Source organism: Sceloporus undulatus, chromosome 5 (assembly GCF_019175285.1).
Source record: "Sceloporus undulatus isolate JIND9_A2432 ecotype Alabama chromosome 5, SceUnd_v1.1, whole genome shotgun sequence".
In the NCBI taxonomy this organism is placed as follows: Eukaryota; Metazoa; Chordata; class Lepidosauria; order Squamata; family Phrynosomatidae; genus Sceloporus; species Sceloporus undulatus.
Window position 1 is genome coordinate 50,673,233 of NC_056526.1, and position 20,305 is coordinate 50,693,537.

At 40.8% G+C, this 20,305-nt stretch overlaps 1 protein-coding gene across 7 annotated transcripts in view; it reads left to right on the top strand.

The window, feature by feature from the left end:
- Positions 1 to 5,539: 5,539 nt before the first annotated feature.
- The window catches only part of PPFIA2 (PTPRF interacting protein alpha 2), a 308,070-nt gene continuing 293,304 nt past the window's right edge, over positions 5,540 to 20,305 (top strand). For 6 of the 7 annotated variants that reach the window (XM_042469734.1, XM_042469738.1, XM_042469737.1 and 3 more), the window contains exons 1-2: positions 5,540 to 5,699; positions 18,420 to 18,670. In XM_042469734.1, the coding sequence (XP_042325668.1) occupies positions 18,422 to 18,670 (249 nt within the window). In that variant the 5' untranslated portion in view covers positions 5,540 to 5,699; positions 18,420 to 18,421. Of the gene's footprint in view, positions 5,700 to 14,725; positions 14,780 to 18,419; positions 18,671 to 20,305 lie in introns of those variants that run through there. The other variant, XM_042469735.1, reaches the window with a different exon arrangement.

The window sequence follows — 20,305 nt, forward strand, 5'->3', positions numbered from 1 at the left end:
TTTTTTTTCTTCAGTTTTCTAAATGCACATCTATCGCTTTTCTAACGGCACATTTTGTGTCCAACAGCATGCTTTAAAAACATACACACAAGCAAACCTAGAATATAAGACATTGCAACTGACTTCCAGATTATCTGCTAGTGATGACTTTTTATAAGATGAAAGAATACATTTGTATACTAGCCAACTGGGAAATTAGGCAGGATCATCTTGTCATACTATGTTGTGACTTAGCCTTCATGGCAAGCAGTACCACTAGCGGAACATATATAACATTTTAGAAATGACTGAATGAAATGATGGGTGGTAGCTATTAGATGAGTAGAAGTAAGGTGGCATGGCTGGTTGTATTAAGTTGCAGTATGTAATGACAAGCTGTTTGCTGCTGGGAAGCTCCCAAAGAATGAGACATTTCTTTACTACTAAGAATGAGACATCTCTTTACTACATCAGCTTGGCAATGAAATAATCCAACAGTTTTGGAATGGCACAGAATGTGGCAAGCTGTATGTTTTTTTTTATTCCAGGACTTATGAAACATCCAGCAACTCTACAAAAAGAGATATGCAAAAGATGTGTCAATGACCCTTGGTCACCAGTTTATTGCTAGCCCAGATTCTACTGACACTTGGCAGAGTTTCAATAAAAAAGGCCAGACCAGTCAAAATATAGTCTATAAAACTATGAAGTCTAGTTCACCTTTGCTAAAGGTCATTGTTGTTGCTGCATGCCTTCAAGTCATTTCTGACTTATGGTCCCCCTAAGGTGAACCTATCAGGGGATTTTCTTGGCAAGATTTCCTTTGCCTCTCTCTGAGGCTGAAAGAATGACTGACTCAAAGTCACCAGAAGGTATCCATGGCTGAGCAGGAATTTGAACCCTGGTCTCCAGAGTCCTAGTCCAATGCTCAAACCATTATACCATGCTGGCTCTGCTGAAGGTCATTCTAGCTTTTATTGCTGATTTCTCTTTTATCAGAGGGTAAACGTAATAGACTGCTGTTCTTCCAAACATCATAGGGATGACCTTACAGATGTTTTTGGAGTGTATTTCCCATAGTTTTTTACCCTTGGTTATGCTGGCTAAAGTTGATGGGAGTGGACAGCAAAAGGGCTAGCTCTATGTTAGTTAGATGGTGAATTCACAGTTCAGTTTCAATTTTAAAGGAACTATCCATAGTGCTGAAGTTATTCTAAGGACAGAGTTGTGCAATTTAAATGTCTATTTTTGAATTCAGACTAAGACTGAAAGGAGGTGCACTACCCCATCAACTTGGAAGTTATCAACTGCAAGTGGTTGTAATCCCCCAATGCAGAGTGTGTGTGTGTGTGTGTGTGTGTGTGTGTGTGTAAGGTTTCAGATCATCATGTATTATTCATTCATTTACACCAGTAATCCCCAAACTGTGCCCTTTAAGAGATTTTAGACTTCAGCTCCCAGAATACCAGACTATTGGCCAACATGGCTGAGGCTTCTGGGAGCTGAAGTCCAAAATCCCTTAAAGGGCACAGTTTGGAGATCACCATGGTGTCACAACCACTTTATACTAGCAAACTCTTGTGTTTCTGTTTTGACTACAACAGCACATGGCCTGTTCAAGTTAACTGTGTGCCTGAGTAGGAATGTGGTGGAGTCCAGGGTTCAGTTCCCAGCTTGGCCATGATGAAACCCACCTGGTGACCTTGGGTGAGTCACATCGTCTCAGCCTCAGAGGACGGCAATGGCAAACCTCCTCTAAAAGGTTTGTGACATCTCACCTGATAAAGAAGCCCATGGAGATTTGAAAGCTTGCGACAAGTCTATTGTGTATCTTGGTTGGCATATAAAAGTCTCATAGATGGATTTTTGTTTGCATTTGTTAAATGGCCAACACAGGTACCCCTGCATGCCTCCTCTGAAAGGCTCACCTTGCCATAAGTCAGAAAGGACTTGAAGGCATACAACAAGAACAAGGATTGAAAGAGTACATCAACACCCAGAGAAATGTGGGCAAAGCAAAAGAAGGGTGTGACCTAGACAGAGACAGCTAGGTATCTTCAGCTAGGAAAAGCTGAATGGAAAGCAAGAGGGAAAATATGCTGGCTGTTGACTCCTGCTTCTTGCCTTGGCGTCTTCCCTCTAATAATAACTCTCTTGCCTTACGTTGTCCTTTGGGAGGGTGAGGGTTGTGCATGGCAGAGAAAAATGAAAGGCCGGGAGAGCTGTGCAAAGGCAGCAGCATCAGCAGCATCAGAGGCAGCATCTGGGGAACTGCCTGAACTGTCTCTTCTGTGCGTGAGGCAGAGAGAAGCCGACGCGATTACTTCAGAATTTATTTAAGGCTTGGTGGAAACCACTGCAGTCGCTTCCAGGGGAAACCCCAGCCAGGCAAGGAGAAGAAGCAGAAAGAGTGCCAGAGAAACACGCCTCCTGGAGCTTTGCAAGTTAGGAGCTTATTCGTCCATGAATATAGACCATTATAAGAACACCCAAACTGCCCATACATTTGCCTTTGTCTCTGACTGGCTTGATTATTAATCTATTTTAAATGTTTAATTGTTTTAATTTTAATTGTTGATTGTTTGATAATATTTTAATGTGGCAAGCTTGGGGAGAGGGTAATTAATGGGAAGTATTTTAATTGTATGTTGTGTTTTATCTAATGTTGTGAGTCGCCTTGATCCTACGGGAAAGGTGGAATATAAATAAAACTTTATTATTATTATTATTATTATTATTATTATTATTATTATTAAGAGCTTTTATGTCCTTGGCTAGGAAGATGGTAGAGGCTGCTCCAGGAGCGGCCTGTGTCATCTATCGAGTAGACCTTTTCTGCCCTGGTTTCTTGTATTCGAGCAGAAACACATCCATTACAAGCGACATTCGGTTATTTAACTTTGAGTGTTGGGTTGATACCCTGGGTTCAAATCTCATCTCAGCCGTGGAAACCCACTGGGTGACCTTAGGCAAGTCACACTCTCTCAGCCTCATAAGAAAGCAAAAGCAAAACCTCCTCTTAAGTCAGAAATGACTTGCAGGCACACAAAATCTACAACAAGGGAGCCTTAGAAGAGACTCCTTTGGGCATGGGATCAACTCACTGGAGGGAGCCAGCCTGGCATAGTGGTTTAAAGTGTTGGACTGTGACTCTGTAGAGCAGTGGTTCTCAACCTTTGGGCCTCCAGATGGTTTGGACTTCAATTCCCAGAAGTCCCACTCAGTATGCTAATTGATCAGTAATTCTGGGAGTTGACGTCTCAAAAAATCTAGAGGACCAAAGGTTCAGAACCACTGCTGTAGAGCAGGGTTCGAATCTCAGCTCGGCCATGAAACCCACTGGATGACCTTGGGCAAATCACATCCTCTCAGCCTCAGGGCATACCTCCTCTGAACAACTCTTGCCAAGGAAACCCTGTGATAAGCCTCTCCAAGGAAACCCCATTATAAGATAGCGATGCTATATTATGCACATAGTGATGCTTATATAAAAATGGCATGATATAGACTATGATACATGAAACAAATTCTTGTATGATTTCTGTTCTCTTTCTGTTCTCAGGGAGTGTCCTCCATCAAGGCAGGGCCACTTCTTGTAATTCAGAGGTGGTTTTGCCTTTGCTTTCCTCTGAGGCTGAGAGAGTGTGACTTGCACAAAGTGGGTGTCCAGGGCCGAGAGGAGATTCAAACCCAGGATCCCAACCTAACACTCAAAAAAGACACTCTAGTAAACAACCAGATGTGGCTTGTAATAGGTGTGTTGAGAAGAAGATGGTGAAAGAAGGGCTTTTACCAAGAGACTTGTAAATCAAAACAGGGAGTATTCCTTCATCAAGGCATACACCTGATGACCATTACCATGGAAATATACATTTAGGATCTTGGGTAAAACAGTCTTCTTTAGCCGCCCTTATCTCTGATTTCCTTCTACTGAGGCCTGAGAGTCGCCACTCGCAAGTCCCATTGAACTCAGTGGGGCTTATTTCTGGGTAAAGCCCTGTTAAGGTGAAACCACTGCTTCTTCTGAGCAGCAAGCATATGGCAGCAGCATGAAAAGCTGTGCAAATCTCAAGTATGCTGTGCCCTGGTAAACTACCTTCCACAGACTGAGAGGGATGGATGAAGGGTCCCTCCTCTGAAAGAGAAAGACCCTGTATAGGCCACTCACTATTTGTATCTTTCTCTTTTATTTTTTATTGTGTACAGGCTGTTTGAGTTTTTCCTCCCTAGATAGACCAGGCCAAGAAGAGGCTATTTCCAGCTGTCACACTGCAAAGTTTAATTCCAAGAAAAGCAAAATCCCTTCTCGCACCCACCCTTCTTAATCTTTCCCAGCCCAGAAACATGTGTGTGTGTGTGTGTGTGTGTGTGTTTATGTATATACAGTGTGCTCTTGTTATCAGCTATGGTTTGGTTCCCTCCATCCACCTCCAAAACCCATGGATATTCAAGTTCCATTAAATACAAAGGTATAGTAAAATGTGTCCCCTATAGAAAATGGCAGAATGAAGGTTTGCTTTTGGGAATGTGTATCTCTTTTGAACTATTTTCAAGCTGTGGATGCTTGAATCTGTAGATTAAAAAAATCCATGGCGATGGAGGGCTGACTCTGTGTGTGTGTGTGTGTAATATTATATACACACACCCTCCATATCCATGGATTTTTTTATCCATGGATTCAAGCATCCATGGCTTGGCAACATTTCAAAATATTTGAAACCACTCCATATATGTGTGTGTGTGTGTGTGTGTGTGTGTATTATAGCTATCACTATGTAAAGGTTGTGCATATATATGACACATACATATGTGTGTGTGTATATATGCGTAAATTTTACATAGTGATAGCTGTAACATATATGTATATACTGTATAGTCAGTCCTCCATATTATCCATGGATTCAAGCATCCATGGCCTGACAATACTTCAAAATATTACAGTATATGCAAGAGCTTTACAGAGTGATAGCTGCAATATATATATATATATATATATATATATATTAGTCAGCCCTCCATATCCACTGGGTTTTTCAAAATATTTGAAACCACTACGTCTGTCTGTCTGTGTCTCTGTCTCTCTCCATCTGCATATATATATATATGTGTGTGTGTGCAAACTTTCCAGAGTGACAGCTGCAATATATATATATATATATATATATATATGCGCATACATGCACACACACACACATATACACATAGCTCTCTTGCAAAGGGCTGCTGGAGCTTTAAGAGCCGCCTCTTTCTCCCCCTCCTCCTCCTCACAATGGTCTCAACCAAGCTCTGCTTCTCAAAGCAAAAAATATATTGTAATATGCCATTTTCCCTCCCCTCCTGGAGGTTGCCAGGTTTGGGCAGCAGCCGAGGAAGTGAAGAGAGAAGATGCTGAGGGTCCCCCGGGGCAGGACTGTGGGGCTTGGCTGGCTTTGGGGGGGCTGCTTGGGCGGCTGCTGCTGCTGCTGCTTTGGGGGGCTTCTCCTCCACCAGCAGTGAGGCGGTTGTGTGTGTGTGTGTGTGTGTGTGTGTGTGTGTGTGAGAGAGAGAGAGAGAGAGAGAGAGAGAGAGGGAGTGTGTGAGTGTGAGGGAGCCAAGAAGCCCTCCATCCATCTCTCCATCCTTCCCTCCATCCCTTGGAAGGGAAAAGAGGGCTTGAGAGACTGCGGTTGGCACTTGTTCCTTGAAGACTGGGGAAGAAGAAGAAGAAGACCAAGCCTTAGGTATCATTCTCTTTGCAACCACCACCATTTTCTAGCCTGGAGGTTTTGCCTTCTTGGGAAGTCAACTTGTTCCTGAGGCAATTTTGGAGGTGCCTCTGAGGAGGAGAAGGACCTGAGAGAAAGGGGCGCCAGATGGGGCTGGGAAAGCCTTTCCTTCTTCAACCCCGGGAAGTCTCGGGTCCTTCTTGTTCTTAAAAATAAGAACAGTTCTAATAGAGGGGTTCTCACAGCCCAGAGAGAAAGAGGGAGGGAAGGGGTTAACTAGGAGGGGGGAACAGAAGAGGCATGCGGTGCCAAGGCAGACAATGGCACGGATTTTCCTCCTGTTGGCATTGCTCTTGGCGGGTGAAGTGAGGTGGAGCTGAGAGGGAAGGAAGAGGAGGAGGGGAGGAAAGGTGGAAAGGGGAAGGAGGGAAAGGAGGAAACCGCAGGAAAGGTGGAAAAGGAGGGGAGGGAGGGAGGGAGGGAGGAAAAGGGTGACTGGCAGGCTGCGTCCACACGTCTGGGATAACCCGGGTTGGCACCGCTTTTAACTGCCCTGGCTCCATGCTATGGCATTCTGGGAATGGGCGTTTGTTGGAGCACGACTTTAAAGGCTGACACGACTTTGAATGATATAGCTCCATTTTTAAAAAAAATTTTTGGAATCCTGGGATTTGCAGTTTTGACAAGGTCCTTAGCCTTCCCTGCCAAAGTGTGGGTGTGCCTCCCAAAACTACAAATCCCTGGATTCCGTCGGATGAAGCCATGGCAGTTAAAGTGGTGTCAAAACTGCATTGTTTCCACTCTGTGTGTGTGTGCCAAGTACTGTAGTCACCATTCTCTCTCTCTCTCTCTCTCTCTCTCTGTGTGTGTGTGTGTGTGTGTGTGTGTATAGACATACATATACACACACAGAGTATATATGTTAGGGGAAAAATCTCCTCCTCTGAAAGCAGGAGGCTGAAGGTGAAGTGCCTCTGCCTGGTCTGTCTGCCTGAGCAGGAGCCCTTTTGTTGAGCTGCCAGGGCTGGTCTTCTTGGCCAGGTGCTCCCCATCTTCTGGCTCTGCAGCAAGAGAAAGCCCAGGCAGGAGCAGCCAGGGAACAAACTGAAGCGACCTGTGGAGCAGAATTAACGTGGCTCATCTGGTTTCAGGGCTTTTCATTTTCATTTTTACCTGAAGCGTTTGGGAGCAGACGGGCAGTGGGTGGGGTCAGAGGGAAAAGGAGAACTTGCCTTGCCTTGCTGCTGATCAAAGTTGTGGGTTTGTTCTTCCTCCTCTGGCTGGAATACTTTTGAGCAGCCCTGCCCAACCTAGCAGTAGGAAGGGGCCAAATAAAACAGGTTAACTTCTTTGGGCAGCATATAGGTTTTAAATCAATATTAATTAATTAATTAATTAATTAAAATACTGATTATTATTAATTAATAATTATTCATTTTAATTCCACCCTCCTCCTCTTCTGCCTGGGCCTTTCCTCAAGAGAAAGCCAAGCAGCAGGGGGAGCCTTGTAGGGCAAATATTTGCCCATCCTCCTCCTCTGCTGCCTAGCCCTCTCTTCAGGAGAAGGCTGAGCAGAGGAGCCTTGAGGTTATTCCACATCCTTTGGCAGGCTGCATCTGGTCCTTGGGCCTTATGTTGTGCAGGGCTGCTTTACGGCAAAGGTGGAACATCTATAGCCCTCCAGTTGTAGGACAGTAGGCCTCATGACTCTCTGCCACTGAACTCCTTGGCTGGGGGGCTGATGGGAGTTGGAGTCTAACAACATCTGAAGGGCCACAGGCCCCACCTCAATTTAGGATAAAAGATCAACTTAAAAGAAAACGTTGTCTTCTGCGCATCTGAAATAACCAAAAAAATCCAGTCTATAATGATTTCTAGTCTGGAATGGATGTGTGTACAATGTAATTATATCTTTATTTCACTAACTACTGTATATACTCGACTATAAGTCAACTTCATAGATAAGTCAAGGGCAGGTTTTGGGCCAAAATTATGGATTTTGGTATGTCCTGTGGATAAGTCAAGGGTAAAACCTAGGGACCTGTAACAAAGGATCTAACGTGGATGAAGCAAAGGAAAAAAATCCCAAAGAATTTACAAAATTCCAACATATTAATATGCTCATACTAAAGGCTGGATGGATGAGAGACTAGAAGGGGGTCATTGCTTCCAGGGCAGATTATACTCTTGCTTTTCACCATATATATATGAGTTAAAATATAGTACTTAATAATGACCCGTGGATAAGTCAACCCAGGTTTTTCAGGTCAATTTTTTAACCTAAATTTCTAGACTTATACATGAGTATATACAGTATAAGACATGAGAGTTGCTTTAATTCCAGATCATTTAGGCATATGGAATTCTATACTGTGGTTATAGGCCATAATGATAATTTTAGTACTTGTATTGTAGGATTACCAATGACATGACTTGCGCACCATGCTAAAAGTTTACATTAATGTTCTGGAAAAAAATTGTTTTGATAAGGAAGTAAAATTTGTTTAGTAAAATCACTTTTATATCAAAGTCAGTTATCCTAAATTGCACTTTGATGTAATGGATAGCGGGAGACCATATTTTGAAAAGGGGGTCATAGCTCTTTAATACAACACACATGTGTTCTACAGAATATCGCAGGTGCAATTTCTGACATTTCTAGTCAAAAAGAATTAAATGCTGCTTCTCTGACAACAGAATGTGAAAAGTTATTTTTAAATGGAGTTGTTGCTGTTATTGCTTTTTTTCTCATTTGTTACATATTTGTTCTATGTCTTGCAAAACAAAAACAAAAAAGTAAGCAAATGGTCCAAAACCGAAAAAAAAAATTCCACCTCAAAATGCTGTCCAAAGCAATTTGCCCTGCCAAGGTATGGAGATAAAATAATGAGTGAATATTACTCATTTATGGAAGACCTTAGTGCTACTAGTTTTTTTACTTGACAAAGAAATATGCTTATGGGTGCTTTATCCCCCAAAGTAACATGCTTACAGAGAATGTTGTTACTTGCAACATATTACTTCCAAGCTTTGTTTGAGTAACCCAGCTTCTTGAGGCCCTGAACTTGGGTATCAACTGGAGTTTATTTGGTTGGACTGTAAGGACCACTAGTGTAGAAAAGTTGAAATATTTCCCAGGAAAACGGGACCCACAACCAAAGACTGCAGTGGGGTGCATTATTATTTTGGATTTCAGCCTGCCAACCATGCCTATTTCTCTCCATTTCTCTCCCTTCTTGTTTTCTTAATTCTGAATTTCAACAAGCATTCCATGTTCTGTGTTCACTAAGCAGACTCAGTCCTCAGATGTTTTTGGCATTGTTCTCCCTCCATCCCAGCCGTGTGTTTGATCAACCCTGCTGATATTTCCATCTTGTGCATGGACAGAGCTATATTGGCTACAATACGAAATAGCAATAATCAGTTATTAAAGTTTGGTGTTAGTATAGATATTATAGCCACTTGATTTAGTCCAACACAAAGTTCACTAATGTCAAGATATTAATGTTTGGATTTTGTTGTTGTTTTGTACCTTCAAGTCATTTTCAACTTATGGTGACCCTAAAACAAACCTATTATGGGGTTTTCTGGTGCTGAGAATGGTCACACAGTGGGTTTCCATAGCCTAGTGGGGAATCAAATCCTGGTCTCCAGAGTCAAAGTCCAGTGCTCACCATGCTGGCTTTGAGTTTTTGGATCCTGCTATTTATAGTAGAATCATAGAACCAAAGAGTTGGAAGAGACCACAAAGTCCATCCTGTTCAACTCCCTGCCATGTAGAAACCCACAATCAAAGCATCCCTGGTGGCCATCCAGTCTATGTTTAAAGACCTCTAAAGAAGGAGAGTCCACCATACTCTAAGGGAGTGGGTTCCACTGTTGAACAGCTCTTACTGTCAAGATCTTCCTCCTCATGTTTAGGTGGAATCTTTTTTCCTGTAGCTTGCATCCATTGTTCCAGGCCCTATTCTCTGGAGCAGCAGAAAATAAACTTGCTCCATCCTCAATATGACACCCCTTTGGATACTTATAAAGGGCTATCATATCACATCTTAGTAATGTCAATACCTCCAGAAATGGCACAGCTGATATATGCAGACCAGAAGAAACTGGGAGGAGGATGGTCATTTTGAAATTTTTATCTTAAAATCTTGCACTGTAAATGTAATCCAGCCAAATTGAATCTCAAAATCCAAATTTTATGCTTGACTCAAGATCATTGAACTTGCACTCCAAAACATGACCTCTGTGGCTTCCAAAAGCTAAACTTTGTGCTTGAGACATTAGTTCTATGAGATTTGCAGTCATTGAGAACTAATTGGAGTAGAATAGATGCTCATATTACAGTCCTGAATTCTTATGATTAGTTCATTTGTGAGGTTCTGCAAATGCTCAACTTGTATGTCATATCACACTCACTTTCTTAGTGACTTATTTTTATATTTTAATTTCATTTGCCAGTACCAAAATGAAGAAAGCAAATGGCCACAGAAAATTATAATGCCATTTTATTTTTCCCATTATTAAGATCCAAGCAGCACCATTAAAATGATTTTGTAGCAAATAAATCCAGAGTTTTTTACTTCATTATTTCTGCTCATTTAAAGTCTATCAGAAAGTAGAGATCCGGCACTTGGTAGCCTTCTGTTCTTTGATACATATTTCATTAGTTACCTGATCAGAAGTTTTTAATAAGCCAATGCTCAGTAGTTAACAAAATTAGTTTGTTTTTTAAAAGCTGTGTGGCTGAGGAAAAGTGATTATAGTGTATATCATTGAACAGATACACTTTTCTCTTTCCTATACTTCTAAAATTTTGATTCTTTCACTGTAAAACATTTTCTTGCATGAAGATCCTACTAAGAGTATATACTTCTCCCCCACAAATATGTTCACTATAAAATATTTTCTTGTGTGAAGATCCTAATTACATACAGTATATTTCTCCTCCACAAAGATATCAACTCTAATGAAATGATCTGCTTTATTTAGATTTTTTTAAATAGTTAAGGCATGACTAAATCAAATCAAAGGGATATTTTAAAACCATACTCCATTTACTATTGAAATATATAGCAGAACTGACATTCATTTTACAGGAGTGTAATTGTTTTTTTAAAGGCTTCTTGAAGATTCACATAAGGTGTTTAAATGTGATTTTTATGAGAACATTTTTTAAAACTCAGATTATGTGTTATGGGGTCATAGAAGCCAAAAGTGACTGAGAAACAGACTGTTGTGCACATGATCAGGAGCACTTCAGGGTTTTAAGAAGTTACAAAAAAATCTTTGTAGAGTAAACTAAGAATATAAAATTCTTCCCAAATAGCTAAATGAGGACTGAACATGTCCATTGGTTGCAGGACTGATCCAAAACACCTCACTCCACAAATTGGAATAATAAACGGCACCTCCAATCAAGACACATAGTAGACAAAGCCACCCAAATTAATTTTGTCCATGAGGTAGACAAATCACTTAACCCACAAATTAAATCACTAACAGCTTTTATGACACCCATCATTTGTCTTCCCAACCCCAAGGTAGCTGACTCAATCTACTTAATGGTAGGCCTAATTCTGGGCATGAGAAGTTATGGCATATCCTGAAGAAAGGCATGGCTGGGTGGAATGCTTAACTGGGGCGCTCCATACTCTCAAATGTTTTTGTTGTATGTATGTGCCTTCACCGCCTATCAAGTTATGGTGACCTCATGAATTTCATAGGGTTTTCAAAGGCAAGGAATATTCAGAGGTATTCCCTGTTTCTTCCTCTAAAATATCTCCTAGAACACCTGGTATTCATTGGCAGGCTCCCATCCAAGTATTAATGAAGGTTGATCTTGCTTAGCTTCCAAGATTATGGTGTGTTTAAAAAAAAAGAAGGGCCTCGGCACTATGAATATTTTAGGGGACATTAAGAGGCCCCTAGGGCCACAACTGGCTACATTTCCCCACTCCTGATCTACAGTAAAGAATGTTTGGGGGATATTTTAAAAAATGAATGCAAAGGCATGTAGTGCCAGGAAGATTCCAAATATTAAGGAAATGGTTGATAGTCATGCAGATTTGATACATTTTATTTTAGTTTCATTAAAAATCCAGAACCTAAAGTTATTTCATATGATTGCATTATGTGCAATTTTTATAGAGATATGTAGCATTCTTTGTTTCTATTCTGATAGTCTGATGACTACAGTCAGAATTTGTGGCCCTTCCAGGATGTGGATCTTATCAGGTGCCTAAAGCCCCAATGAAGACAGCGTTGAAGAATGTGTGATCCTCTGGATATTTTTGTATTGTGAATCCCATTGGCACACATCAGCATTGTCAATAATGAGGGATGATGGGAACTGCATTCCAGCAAAATCTGGAAGACCACATGTTCTCCATCACTGGATTAAGGTCTCAATTCAACATGGGACACACCTATCAATATGTGTTCTGTGAAGTTGATGTTTTACAACTGTTCCGGGTGTGTTGGCCATTTACATGCAAGGCTGACCTACAAGCACCACATCAATTTGGGTAACAGATGGCTGGCCAAGGTAGTTGTATCTGTACCACTTACACATGGAATTGCACCATTGAAATCAGGCCTAATGCTGAAGTTCCTGTTGAATAACATCAGGGGAGCTTTGCCTTGATGTTGGGTCCTTTGGGACCTCTGCTCTCTGGTACTATGGCACTTAATTCTGTTTGCATTGACAGAGTGGCATGCTTTCAGAATAAAGTAATTATTTGGTTCTTGCCAGACTGGAACCATATCAAAAGTCTTCAAAGCCATGCAGATGAAAAAATGAGAAAAAAAGATGATGTTCAATGTGATGAGGCATACTCCCTTCCTGTATGATATGGCTGTTAGCCACTGTCTCCTATCCTCCTCTAATTATGTATGTGTGTATATATAAATGCTTGGGAGAGAGAGATCAAAACATTTCACTGTCATGTTTCAATTTGGTTGTTGTGTGCCTTCAAGTCATTTCCTAGTATGGGGTTTTCTTGGAAAATTTCTTCAGAGAGAGTGTGCCATTGCCATCCTCTAAGGCTGAGAGAATGTGAGTTGCTTAGTAGCCAAAGCAGAGATGCAAACCTTGTTCTCGTCCAATACTCAAATCCCTACACTACACTGGCTCTCCATGTCTTAAACCTCTGGTGTGGGAAAATGAAAAATAACTACTACTGGCTTTCTTCTTGATTACATGCCTTGAGCATTATATATTCTTGCCAGGATGATTGTTGCTGCTTCCCTGTTAGTTGTGGCACATGCAAATTAAAAGTGGGAGCTTGAAAAGTAATTTTATAATGTCAGTGCCATCAAACTATGTAGTTACTATTACAGTTACTTTTTAAAAGTAATCCTACTCTTTTCCCTTCTCTGTAAGTAACTAAATGGGTTACATTTTAGATTTCACAGTAGCAACATTGCTAACACCTTGCCATTCTTCCCTCAAACCAATTACCAGTGAAGGTTCTAGAAGTTCATTCTATGACTGCAGTCTATGGGCAGATCTTTGGGCAGTTCAGAGTTGTCGGCTGGAAACATGTGGAGGGGAATTGCCCATTTCTTATCTATCTGTTGTAGCTCAGTGTCAAGGAATTAGGAAGTAGGAAAATTTGATCAATCAGTTCTTGTGCCCACCTCCCAGTTCCTGTCTGTACAAAAGTTATCCCATGCAAATGTATAACTGGCATGTGGGGTCATTTTAAATAGCATAACTATAGGTTCTACAGAAAGAGTTTTTATATTAAACTTTTATGTTACTGTTTTACTGAAAATTGAACTCAAAAGTGTTATCTCTGAGATAACAGTGAGATAAGGAAAGTGCAATCCAGCTTGATATTTAAAAGCCAGCATGAAATATAAATAAATGTTGAACAAACTGACATATTTCATTTAAGTGCTGGATATTTTCCTACCTCTGAGTTTTGTATTGAAAAGGTTTGTGATATTAGGGTAGAGTGGGCAACTTGCAGCCTTCCAGATGTTCTTGGACTGCAACTCCCATCACCACTTGCCAGTATAGTCTATAATGACTATACTTGCAACATTCTTACCAAGCTGATAGGGGATGTTCTATACAGTTGATGTGATAGAGAATTCTCTTCAGGGGCTGAAATACTCATTCATGGAAAAATCAAAGATCCATTAAACTTTCATATCCCAGAGATTAGTCCCTTTTTTCTGGTGTCTGCTATGCATGTAGAACTGTTGCCCAATTTGAGAAAAGCCAAGTAAAGGTAATAAGAGCTCACTCTAGAGGAGATACATGCCTATAATTCCAGAATAGTTTTTCTGTTATGAAATCATTTCTATCATTTTCTCATCATTGAAATGGACATATTGTAGTGGTCAACAGTTACAAATAGCATCAGTAGATTGTGGAGATGCTCTTCCATTATCCTTGGGCCATTGAAGTTCAATACTCAATAAAGTGCTCTTTCATTGCAGCAGCTTCTAAGGCAGTGGTGGGAATCAAGCTTCAGCTTTCCAGATATTGCTGAACTGTAAATCTCAGCTTTCCTCACTATTAGTTTTATTGGGTAAGGATGCTAAGGGCTGCAGTGCAAGAGTGTCTGGAAGCCTGTATGATTCTCTTCCCTGATTTAGGGTGTATTCTCAGTAGAAGTTTCAGGGCAGCACTCTGTATTAAGTGTTACCTTAAGAGCCTCAAGAGTACCGTATATGTGGACACACACTTCAAGTGGTGTCTAAATTTGTATACAGGGGTCATGACATGTACTATGGCACCCCCCTCCCAAAAAAAACACCAACAACAACCATATGCTGATATTGCTTTGCTGCATGTTTCCTGCTTTTCATCTATGAAATATTGGAGGATATGTGAGCAGCATAAAAGTGTGTGTGCAGCCAGAGATGTTATGAACAAGGAAAAAGCTTTGTGTGAAAAGCTGCTTACCTGTTCAGCTTATTTTATTAAGCACTTTTTCATGGAAGAGCTAAGATTTTTGCACTTAGGATATGGTTGTACTCTTTTTTTTTTTAGATGCACAGATCTAGGCTACAAAGTTACACAGATACGTCTGGGAGCAAATTTCCCCTTGATTTTAGCAATTGGCCATACCATCAGGAAGGTAATATTATCTGCCTATTCAGTTCATATAAAGAACTGACACAGAACTGTTTCTTGTTTGGAATGCAACTCCCAGAATCCTTCTGCTATCTCTAAACTGCATGCGATCAATTGTACAGAAATGCAGTTCAGTCTATGTGGATTAAGTCTGTTAGGCTGGAGGGGGGGGAAGACTCCTCAGGGTGTGCATGCGCAATTATTCATAGGATACGGAAGTAAACCTCATACCATATTTATAGACCACTTTTAATACTCATAGCCATCAGTGTTTGAGAAAACAAAATAAGAAACCAGACCAAAATGAGCAATATAAAATACTGCAAACCACTCCAGAAGCTGGTAAAACACAGGAAGAAGCAGAGCATTCTGAACAATGAGAGAGAACAGCAAAATTAGTGTCCAGCCCCAGTGAGATCAAATGACAACAAGAGATGAAGGGACAGACACAAATTGGGTGCAGTCAATGAACAAAACCTATCCTGAGCCCCTATAAGCTGCTCTTCACCTGGAAGACAGTCAGTTTATCTCAGTAAGCATGCAGGTTTCTGTATAAAATGGCAGTTCTTAAGGTACCCCAGGAACTAACTGAACAGTACATTAAGAGCTAAGTTCAACTCCTAGAGCCAGTCTACCGAGTCAGTTGCTGAAAAAGAAGTCGCAAATTTGTATCTCATTCACTTGATGGGTCTACACTAGTAGATCCAAGTAACTGGTTTTAGCCTAATTATATAGCCCTCTCCCACCACTTAGTTTTGATGATAGCTGTAACCCACATATTCTTAAGGTTGTAACAGAAGAGGGAATCAGTGGTGTTTCAAACATAAATATATTTGCTTCCGTTGGGTATGTTAGTGTGCACCCAAAGGTCTCGTTTTGTTCCTGCAAATGACATTGTACTTGTGGATACCTGGTCCTGGATTATTCACAAGGGAGGATCCGACATATTTTCTGGTTGTGCAAGTTGTTGCACAAGCGGTATGATGCCTAAGGCCCCATACAGACAGGCCAAAATAAAGCTGCTTCGGGTCACTTTGGAGGTTTGCTGTTTAAATGATGCGTGAGTATTAAGAGTCCGGAAGCAGCGCCAAAGCCACGATCCAGTCCTAAGGACTGAAGCACAGCTTTGGCACAACTTCCAGACTCTTAGTGTGCATGCATCATTTAAACAGAATACCTCCAAAGTGACTCAAAGCAGCTTTATTTTGGCCTGTCTGTATGGGACCTAAGAATCACAAGAAAGAAACTGTGGCGGGATACAAACCGCCGCTTTGCGGTGCTCCCCCGCCAGCGCCATTTGCTCCGCGCGGGAGCTGCAGCAGCCAAACCGCGCGGCTCCCGCGCGGAGCAAAAAAGAAGCTCCATTTCAGAGCTTCTTCTTGCGGTGCACTGATGATGTCACGAAGCGCCGCAGGCGCATTCGCGACGTCATAGGCGCCGCGACACGTCTGGACGTTATGCATCCAGTACGTAAAGATGGCGGCACCCATGTGGAAGGGGCGCCGCCATCTTGTACGTATTGTATACGTACTAGGGTTAGGGGGGTGCGGAAGCACCGCCCCTTCCTAACCCTAGTACGTATACAATACGTACTATATGGCGGTTTATATCCCGCCTGTGACTGCTCACCAGTTCGAAAATCAACAGTATCTTTGTAGCATACTGGATTTAAGCCAAAGTTAATAGACATCTACAATTCTGGATGACACACCTTTACAGTAGAGTAATGGAGTACTATGCTTCCTTTTGGTTGTCTTTATTTTGAGTTTCAGAGAGTCTAGGTAAGAATATGATTATCCAAAACATTCTAGTTAATAGTATTAACAAGGACACAGTGATTCTATTCATTTTCATTTCCCCAATGATACTGTAATGTTAATCTTTTTAACTAGCATAGAATTTCTAAGATATTGACCGTAAATGTTTATAGAGAAATATCCAGCAGTATATTAGATTTGTAAAATTACCTTATGTTGCATTGCACTAGGCGTTTTAAAAAAGGTTATCATAACTGTGACATTAATTGCTTTTCCAAAAGTCACCCTTAGGGTAGGCTATAACAATCTTTGAACCAATTAGCTTTGTGGAAATGTGTTTCTGTCTGCCTTGTAACCTATTCGGAAGCAGGAATTATATAGAAGGCAATTAGCCTACTGGAAGATCTTGCTTAAGTAAAGAGCTGTCTCAGTCCCAGGCCAAGTGGCCCAAGGCTAGTGTGTGTTTGTGCCTTCAAGTCACCTGTTGACTTATGAATTTCATAGGGTTTTCTTAGGCAAGGAATACTCAGAGGTGGCTTTGCGAGTTCCTTGCTCTAAAGTATAGCTTACATCACCTGGTATTCATTGGTGGTCTTCCACTGAAGTACTAAACAGGGCTGACCCTGCTTAGCTCTTGAGATTGGACAGGATTTGGTTCCTTTAGGATATGACTGAAATGTAAATGAAATGTTAAGTATGCACTGTATTGTTTAACATTATTTTCTTTTTTTTTTTGTTGAATAAAATTGTACATAACCCGAACCTGGAATGGGAGTGCCATTCATAAGTAGCTGAGGATGAACTTTATTGATAATCCCACCTAAATTATACCCTTTAAATCGGTTTTTGAATGGTAATTTAACTTTTATGTAAACCCTATTGATTCAGTGGATCCACTCTAGCTGAGACTACTGATAGGATTCCAGTCCAGCATTGCTGGGAATTCTTGCATTGGCAGAGAGATGATCCCTGAGGTGTCAGCTATCAAATTCTATGATTCCTCTTTTCCTTCTCTCCCACCCCTCCCTGAGGCTTCAAAATGGGAAGAAAAATGGCACTGATTGAGTTTTCCCTCATCTTTTAGAAATGCTCTTACGTGGAGGAGGAGGAAATTTTAGAAAAATACCACTGTGGGAAGGGTTGGAGGTAAAAACCTCTGCCACCCTTGCAGGGTGCACCCTATCCAGATCAGGGTTTAGTATTTTTCCTTGGAACTAAAAATATATATCATAAACTACATATTACATATTTATTGTATTATGTTACTTCTTATCACTGAGTTTCTGTTGGGTTCATGGTTGAGTTGGGGCTGCTGTATGAAAGCATTAGAGAGAGCTATCCTTGGCAATTAATGGTAGCTATGGGCATCTGTATAGACATTCAGAACATGACATACAGGATACTGAGGGGGTGGATAAAGGTCAGATAAAAGAAGCTAACTTTAAAAAAGAAATCTTTTGACATGATTTCAAAGGACACTGTCTCTGTCAATCTGCTGATGAGCCTTTAAACATCTATCTCTTCTGAAACAGAAACACAGTGGGGAGCTGTGGAATGATGCATTACTTTTTCCTTTTTTGTGGTTGCCAATCAGCTTTTGGCCTAATAGTTAAAATAGATAACATCTGAGGCATAAACCTGCACAGTAACATGGGACCAGTTTCTCTAACAGGTTCTCTAACTGGGTGAAGCAACTGTGGCCCTCTAGATGTTCTTAGACTGTAGATCCTATGGTATTTCATAATTGATTATGCTGACTAGAGCTGATAAGATTTCCAGTCCAACAGTATATAAAAGGCCACAGTTCTCTAACACTGTTCTAAGTCATTTATTTGTTGTGATTAGAAAGGTTTCTTATCTTCCATATCCATTTTTCTTTCTTTGAAGAAATGATGTGCGAAGTGATGCCAACGATAAACGAGGACACCCCAATGAATCAACGGGGGTCCCAGAGCAGTGGGTCAGACTCGGATTCTCACTTTGAGCAGCTCATGGTGAATATGCTGGATGAAAGGGATCGTCTTCTCGACACACTCCGAGAGACACAGGAGAGTCTGTCTCTTGCACAGCAACGCCTTCAGGATGTCATTTATGACCGAGACTCACTCCAGAGACAACTCAATTCAGCACTGCCCCAGGTATGTTGGGTGTGAATGTATTTTAATTTTAGCTCACATGTCTTGTTTCCTAAATGAAGGTAGTTGTAGAACATGTTTTATATGGTTTGGCCATTAGATCTAACAGTACTCAATATGATCGAATTCTGTTAGTTCGTTTCAGCAAAAATGGAAGAAAGTCATTGAAGATTCAGATAACTTCAGAGTTCAGCCATAAAAAAATCTTACAACCTTGATCCAGAGCTCTGGCTGTCTTGAATGTGCAGGTGGAACTTAGGTAGTTTATCTTCATTCAGTTCAGTAGTAAGGAACACATAACTCTTGCATCTGTTTTCGTGCATGAAGTTTCATGAATGGGATGGGACTTTTATATGATAACTTTCATTGCATTGTCAGGTTTTGCTATGGCATACAATATAAAATCAATACCGTAAAAGCTAATAGCAACAAAAATAGTAAATTGACTGGAGAGATAACTATGATTACTCTGATGGGAAGGATGTTTTCATATACACATAAGGAGTTATACCATAGCCTAACAAGGGCCCAGACAGATGGGCCAAAGAAACCAATGTCGGGTTGCATTGGGGGTGTAGCATTTAGATGATGCATGCCCCAAACACAGCTGGAAGTTGACCAGACACCGTTCCAAGACAAAAGGACTGGTCCAAAAAGGAACTGACAAAGCCCGCTCCTTTTGTTGGCCCGGATGAAAACTGTGGCAGTGGTCCAGATTGGGGCCAGACACGTGCGGTTACCACGGCCATAGTGTGAGCAGCACCAGCACAGCCCTTCTGTGTTTTTTTCCCCCAGCCCATCTGTTTGAGACCACAGTGGACCTTTGGTACAGGATCAAGAAAGATTATTTGCTATGATGGCATGTGCATATGAGGAATTTCAGTGAACCCATGGCCATGTCCACACATCACTATAAGCCATAGTTAATGTTATCCATGGTTGGTTGTTTTAGTTGTTGTCTAGTAAATGTCTAAACAATCAGCCTTCATTTTTTCCCTTTTCTTGTTTATTTATCATGGGGGGGGGCAGGGGATATGGACCACACCAGGTGACACCATAATGAGGGGGCGACATCACGGCTCCCTGAACACCTGCCTTTGGGTAGAAACAGGCTATGGCATTCACCTGTATCCTTTTTAAACACTGAAGATGGTATACAGAGCGATCTTGTAGCATGTTTGAGACTAAAGAAGTTGGCAGCATGAGCTTTCGTAGACTTAAGTCTATTTCCTCAGATGCATTTGAGAAGAGATGGTATGTGGTGGTATGAATGGTGTGAGGCTCAGTGGGAGGAGAAAGGAGAGGCCCCAATTTTTTAAAAAAATAAATTTAAAATTTTTATTTTAAATTAAATCTTATTTTTAAAAAAAATTAAAAAAAATTCTTTAATAACATCCCATTTTACCAAATTTTCATTTTAACCTCATAAAGCAATATACATGTAAATAAATTAAGGCTGTGCATATGATATTGTAATAGAAAGGTTTAATTTTAATTTTGCTAGTTGTTTATGCCACATGTTGCCATTACATTCAGTGACATACAGCAATTACAATTTATGAGTAACATTAGTACAAAAAGACATTACTGAGAATTGTGTATAGCGTGGCATGGAAGGAAGTTATATCATTAGTTATC